This window comes from Gastrolobium bilobum, unplaced genomic scaffold, assembly GCF_033153095.1.
Source record: "Gastrolobium bilobum isolate Gb01-03AN ecotype WA unplaced genomic scaffold, APGP_CSIRO_Gbil_v1 utg38958, whole genome shotgun sequence".
In the NCBI taxonomy this organism is placed as follows: domain Eukaryota; kingdom Viridiplantae; phylum Streptophyta; class Magnoliopsida; order Fabales; family Fabaceae; genus Gastrolobium; species Gastrolobium bilobum.
Window position 1 is genome coordinate 365 of NW_026896958.1, and position 7,565 is coordinate 7,929.

General features: G+C 41.0%; 1 protein-coding gene across 1 annotated transcript; it reads right to left on the reverse strand.

The window, feature by feature from the left end:
• Positions 1 to 4,758: 4,758 nt before the first annotated feature.
• Positions 4,759 to 6,563, reverse strand: LOC133302997 (uncharacterized). Its single transcript, XM_061502822.1, has 5 exons — positions 5,991 to 6,563; positions 5,697 to 5,836; positions 5,204 to 5,256; positions 5,071 to 5,115; positions 4,759 to 4,972 (listed from the first exon to the last, which is right to left on the reverse strand). The coding sequence occupies exons 1-5, from the start codon at positions 6,385 to 6,387 to the stop codon at positions 4,888 to 4,890; spliced, it is 720 nt and encodes a 239-aa protein (XP_061358806.1). The 5' UTR covers positions 6,388 to 6,563; the 3' UTR covers positions 4,759 to 4,887.
• Between the last annotated feature and the right edge of the window lie 1,002 nt (positions 6,564 to 7,565).

Genomic DNA, 7,565 nt, shown 5'->3' on the forward strand with positions numbered 1-7,565 from the left:
CGAGTATGAAGGGGAATGCTACCTCGTAAAGGGGCTTATGTGTATGCCAAGAATGGTTAAGTCATATCATTCGATAAAGCAAAAAAGAGTTGCCTAAACAAAAAAGCAAAAGCATTACTGCAACGACATGCTCAATTCTGACAAATCAACAACCTAGATAAATGCATCTACGATGAATTCGGAATTAGGAGATGCAAAACGACATATCATAAGGCAAGATATTCAACGCGAAATTGTATGTCAAGGAAACAAAATTAAAACCGGGATAAAACCGGCAATATTCAGGATGAATCAAAAAGGGACCCAAAGGATCCCAACAAGTTACAAATCCAACCGGCATTCCGGCCCTTCATTTTGTCGGGCTGACAGGATGATCTTCTAGCACCACAACCTCCTTGCCGGATTGGTTGGTCGATTCAACTTCCTTTGCGGGTTGGTTGGTAGCCTCATCACCATCCTCGACGGCAGCAACTTTTTCGGATTGTGAAACCGAAACACGGGAAGGAGAGGCGGCAGCTGGAAACATGATTCGGCCATCAACAACATAGGCACGAGGGCTTAGGCCCACCACATTCAAAAGCAAATCTGGGTTCAGAATTTGCAGTTGGCTTAATGCATAATAAAAGGAACCAGTGATGGACTTTTCAAGTTCACCCCGGTAGAGTTGAGCTTCGTCCTGAGCTTCACTCAATTGGGCCCTGGCTTCCTTCAATTTGTCCTGTGTTAACTTCATTTCCCCCTCTGCCTTCTCATACGTGATTTTGAAATCACTCAAACTCTTGCTGTTGCAGGCATGGAGATATTGAAGCATCTCATGATCGCTTCGAAGTTGTATTAAGGATGCTTGTGCTTTTCCCAAGTCAGACGAATTTTGGGTATATTTTTCCTTCATCGATGAAAAATCTTCTTTCACCTTGAGCAACTCGGCAACAGTCTTTGCTTTTTCTTCCCGAGAGGCAGCAGCCTCATCAAGAGAACGAAGATACTTACGCTTCAACGAACGTAATGATCTCGTTAACCCAGACAACTTCAGGCCACCGAGCTCCAGATCATCCAATACCTTAATTTCTTCAGCTGTGAAAGGGTTTGCACTGGAGAATGACTCAGGCGGACAAACTGCCTCTCGAATAGCATCAGACACCCCGGACTGCCATACGGCATGCTTGGCCAAACCAGAACGCGAAGTAGGAGGGGCTTCCATCACTTGCCGAGGAGGGGATGGAGGAACATTTTCGGTGGGGATCTCCTTGCCTTTGTTCCTAACTTGCCCTTTTTCTGTCACCTTGGCTTTTGTCTTGTTGACAGCATCCTTGTGCGGATTCAGCTCTGACATCTTCCTCTTTTTCCCTAACCCGGGGGAAGTATCCTTCTGCAACAACCCGGAGGTAGACTCGTTCTTTCCCTTGGTCAAGGCGGCCAACCAGCTTGGAAGAGCGTTTGGTTGCTTTTCCATTTAGGGAACTGAAAAGCAAAATAATGAAATCAGCTGTTAAGCGCAATATAAAGCACTTCAATATAGCAATCAGACATACTTAATTCGGCATCAAGCTCCTCTTGAGACTTATAAATGAGAGACGCAACGCTAGCATGCTGATGCGTCTGAAGATATGTATAGATGGCGATCACGGTATTAATATCATTGGAGTCTAACTGGGATTCTTTAAAGCGGTAGCTGGAAGGAGGAAATTGGAAATGATCGGATGACCAACATAAGGGAAATTTTCCCTCTACATCCTTCGTGCCACAGTATTGGAGAAACCATACCTCCTTACCGGGATGCGCGCACACCTTAAAGAACTTGTTTTTAAAACCTTTAAAAGACTCCGTGTAGACCTTAAAGAGTCTACGGCCAGGGACACCTCGGACAGTGATCCATCCTTTCAGTTCTGGTGGTTGGCGACCAGTTCGACAAGAGATAACTTGAAAGAAGAAAAAGAAAACCATAACGGAAGGACGAAGAACAAGGTAGGCACAAAACCGCTCAAAGGCCTTAACGAAACCCCACCCGTTGGGATGGAGTTGTGTAGGGCATATGTGAAGATGATTGAGTATCTCTATTTGAAATTCGGTCAACGGGAATCGGAGTCCGAGTTGAGTAATGAAATCCCGGTAGAAGAAAAAGAAGCAAGGACCCTCTTCAGTTCCGCCAGAACATACGGGTTCGTCTTCTACAGGAGCTACGATGTCAAAATTTTCAACCGACCCGACAGAAAGTCTAGCCACGTCCTCCGCAGAAAGTTCGGGCGTGGTATTCAAAACCTCATGAGTCACCTAGGGAAACTGGGATGTCAATGAGGCTGGCGGAGACCCACAATGTGACTCGGCAGAACCAGATTCCTCTACTACCTCTCGAGGGGGAGATGCCATAAATGCATAGAAAAACAAAAAAGTTTAAATCAGAAGGAAAGAATGGATATACCTGCATCAAAAATACTAGAAGATGATGAGTCACTAGAAGATGAAGAGCTGGGCACGTCAGAAATAGTAATCGGATCATTGGCCCCACCAGGTGCCGACATCGATCCAACAAAAATTCCATGCCGGCAACTTTCCAAAGTGGACTCGGCCAACGAGTCACATCCTTGCGCGACAAGCTTAGAACTCAGATAGACGCAAGAGTAACAGGGGACACCTCCTGAGACAGAGGAAGGATAGGGCAAAGCACGGATTTTGGAACGTGAACCCGAAGTGGTCATGGGTTGAGAAGACGGAACTGAAGGACTATTTTTTATGATACACTTATCCCGGGAAGAGCAACCTCTACCCCGGTGAGACCCTAACTACCTATTCGACACCATGGCCCTTCGCCGAGATCTACCACCACGGCAACCTCGAAGCATAGCTTCCTGCTCTTCTTCTTCAGTCCTGGGAATCCCCCAAAGCCAAAAACGAGCACCTGGAGGAATCTTTTTGAAAAAATCAGGGTCTTCCTCCCTCTGCCCTTTAAAACACAGAGCTGAAGAAAAAGAGTTTTCCCCCCTCATTTGGTCAAAAATTGAAAAACACTAAATGTCAAATAGCAAAGGGAGGAGGAGGAGGAGAAGAGCAAGATGATGACCATCAACATGACAGGAGGGAACATACAACTTCTGAAAATATGTGACTATGGAAGTTTTTCACAGGTTCTGGAAAAATAGTAAAAATCGACGATGGAACATATACATCTTCAAATTTAAAAAGCATACTAGCAAGCAAATGTTAAAGCGCAGAGTCGCACAACAGAATCACAAAAAACTGAAAATATGTGCAATACCTGTTGAAGGAAGATGAAGAACCGAAGCAGAAATGGTGCACAACACTCAGAAGACACGCACACGAAAACAAACAACTAACGCTGGTGCACAATGCTCAAAAGCGAAACGAAAGCATGTAAGAGGGAAAGATGGCTTATATAGCCAAGCAAGTGACCACTGAAGTGCGAATAGCAAAGGTCAGGGTTATTTAGGTCCTTTCACCCTCAACTCATAACTGCCACGATCGTGGGTGGAAACCGCAATCATCATGCGCGAAAATCACAGCGCAGAGGAGGCTAGGGGGCAAGGGCAAAACTGCCACTTCACACAAAAAATGATTAGACAACTGAAGCGATGCTGCAATAAATGCGCACGAAACGCAATGACAGCATAAGAACGGCTGCAGCACGTTAAAGCACGCGGACTGGAACACGTGGCACAGCGCAATGAGTATAGTTCGCAAACCTACATATGAGACAAGGTGTATATGAACATACAGCTGTTCACCGAGTTCGGAGCTGACGCTGGGGTAATAGTCAACTCATGGTTATTTCAGCACAGCTTCTACCCGGCTACACAAGGAAGCAGCAGGCATGCATGCATGCCCTAATAACCCGGGTAAAACGCCGACGCGGGTTCTTCATGAAAATACCGACGGGATCATGCACAACCGTTGACCAAATAAATATGCAGATACATTCCAAGATGAGGAATACCGCTTGGGGGCAACCCGCAAGTAGGATTAAACAACTCAAGCGTATTCCTAACTCGGAGTAGCAATATGGTTGATGCTCAACCAGCAAGGCAAAACGAGGGAAATGGCGCTGCACATAGGGAAGATAAGAACCCGAAAGCAACATGTATGCCGACATTAGGAGGCAACCCGACAGATCGACATTGTACCTGGCCCAAACATTGGGGGTACGCAAAGTATCTCACCGGATTGATGCTCAACCCGTCGACATAAGGGGGCAAAGAACATCCCGTGAGAAAAAGAATTCCCTCGTAAGCGGAGCATGCAAGTCTGCAAAAGCGCAAACACATTCGGGAGTAAAAAACTGGAAAAGAGGCATTCATAAGTTCATCCTGACTACTCGGATACCCAGGTAGCCCGGCTGAGGGGCAACTGTTATGGACCCGTATAATGGGCCCATTAAGTAGCAAGCCCAACAAGGGGCAATCCAAGATATGGATTGATGCTAATCAAGGATACTAATCTTAATGTGACAGCATAGCTATCAGGGTTGGACCCTCACCATAGGCCCATCCACACTACATACAGGTAACCTCTATAAATACAAAGGCAAACCCTAAAGGTACACACATTCTCTCTCTTATTGTTATGCTGTCACTGTGTGCACACACACCCCATTGGCTAACGTCATTTAGTACTCTGTGCGCAATGATCTGCTTGACTCAAGGGTATCTCCCTCATAGATACCTTGGAGAGGGCACCAGATCCAACATTAACGTACTAGCCTAATTGGGCTAGACATCTCTGTCTCAAGGACAGAACAGTCCTTGAGTTGTATAAATGCAAAATGCACATTAATACATAATTAGGGTATTGACAAGAATCATGTGCCTAAGATTTTTTTATCTGGGCAGCTGATAAATGTTTCGAGAACTAAAGGAATATAATTAGCATTGATCATCAACATCTCCAGCCTTTGGAATCTTGGGGGAGGGGGGGCCCTTCAAACCATCGATCCCACAAAGGATTTAAGGGACCAATTGTTCTGTCAAACCAGGAAAATGTATATTTTGTTAGAAAAATATATGAAAGATAACATGTGGGTGCAACGTAGATATAGGAAGTTCTGAGAAGAGATTTTACAATGGTAGTAACGGATCAGGTCTTGTTTCCACATTACTGAACATTCTAGCAAAACAAACACGGGATGGAAAATAAAAGTTAAAGTAACATTGTGATTATGCATGATAGAATCACTTTTTGCTATTAAGCTTACTCTTTGCACGATGTAGATGCCTTCTCCATCCTTTCAAGTTGTTCCAGCTCTTCCTGCATTTGTTTTATTAGTGAATATTAAAACACTTGTAACACAAGTTTGGAAACAAGAACTAAGCATGTCATTGAAAAGACAGGCTATAAACCACAATTAGCCTCCCCATCAAAAGCTTATCAAATGGCTGCCTAGATATCCCATATTTTTTAATTTTTAAAGTCAAGAGTTTGGACACAGATTATGCATGTGTAAAGAGTCAAACGAAAAATAGCTTAACAGATTTGATAAGGATTACTAGATCCTATCCATCATTCATAATGATTTGCTTTCATTTTAGCTGCAAGTTTAGTGAAAATAACAGCAAAGGAAACATGAGGCGAAAATTAAGTAATTAACTCCATGAGAGAGCATATAGAGAGCCAAGGTTAGTTCACGTTATGATATCATTAATCTTAAAAGCAAAATGCAAATACTAAACAAGAGAATGATTCAATACCCATATGCGTTTCTTCTCGTTCCTCCTCTTGACGCTACCTTCATCGGGCTTATTCGGAAGTATGGGTTCCCCGTGACCAGAGAACTGCGAAGGTGTGTGTGTGGTTGCCACAGATACGCCAGAAGAAGAAGAAATCGGATCTGCAATGGAGGTTACCAGAGAAATTAGGGATTTAGGTTTGAGAAAAAAAAAAAAAAAAAAACATTAGTAATTAATATTTAACACTGTAACACTAGCGCAAGGACATCAAAATCCCAATTTTTCTTTTTCTTTCAGCCTCCAATCCTTCCTTACTGCGCTGCCTCTTTCGTTTCTCTTTCATATAAATCTCCGTAATCTCCTCAATCGATTGGAGAAGAAAATTCACGCGCTTCTTGTTTGGTGGCAGCGGCAGCGAGGGACTCGGGGCGGTACCAACCACCACACTCGGCAACGATCGCCGCCGTGGAGTAAATAAACCAACAGGTGACGGGACGTGGAGAAGAAGCGTGGCCATATAAAACGCGCGCTTCTTGTTTGGTCGCAGCGGCGGCGAGGGACTCGGGGTGGTACCAGCCACCACACTCGGCGACGATCGCGGCGGAAGAGTACAGAAATCAGCAGCAGGTGACGGGGCGGTACCAGCCACCACACTCGGCGACGATCGCGGCGGAGGAGTACAGGAACCAGCACGTGAGGATGGCGAATCCATCACTGTTTTGAATTATATTAAAAAAAAAAAAACCTGAAAATAACTACAAATAAGAAAATAACAATTATAGACAGAATCAAAAATCAAAGACTGGAACAAATTGAGAGAGAAAGAGAGTTTTCGCATCAATTGCAAAGATGGGGAATAGCGTAGGAAGAACGCAGAAATGGAGCGCGTGGGAAGAAGACAGAAGTGAACAGTATAGCGGGTAAATGCTGTAACTTTCTCCTATATTATATAAAAAAAAAAAAAACAATCTAAATAGAAATTTGAAATAGCCTAAGAAAAACGCAGGGCGAGGTCGGCGCGAAATCAAATTTTCGCTGGTAAAGACCGTTGCTATCTTTATATAATATACAAAAATTAATAAATAATGTAAATGCCAAATTTTAGTTGAAAATATTCTTGTCTAAATGTAATAAGAGTTGACTTTTTCTATTGTCGATGTAGATAATTTATCTACATTGGGCACAAAATGATGTCATTGAGGCAGAAATCAAGATATTTTTGATTTTTTATAATTATAATTTATTTCAAAGTTATAATAGTCTTTTTCATTATAATTTTTTAATCCACGAATGTAAATAACTTATCTACATTCATTCTAGAAACATTAAAGCCATATATTAACATCGTCATGTCTTTTTTTTTATTTTGGGATGGTAAAAATTTAAATCATTTTAATAAAGAATATTTGTTTAAAAGATAAGCTTGTTTCAAAAGTGATTAAGAACTTGTTTGACACATTTTTTATATTAAAATTACTTTTATGTTGAAATTAAAAATAAGAATATAAAAAAAATTAAAAGATATATGGTAATTATATATATAAATTTAATTTATTTTATAAATTAAAAATTAAAAAAATTATTTATTAAAATTATTTTTATATTTAAAACCAATATAATATTTAGCTAAATATGAAAATGATAAAAAAAATGAAAAAAGTTCTTAAACAATAATAAATATAATATATTTATAATTAAAATAAACTTATTTATAGGATTAAACTTATATATTAATATATCAATTATAAAAATATTTTTTGTTTATCATATACTTATTTACATAAACAAAATAAATTTAGAAAATTTTAATATAATAATATTTTAAAATAAATATTTTTGATATATTTACATTTCATTCCTCTTAATATCTTGGATTTTAAGAATCTGATT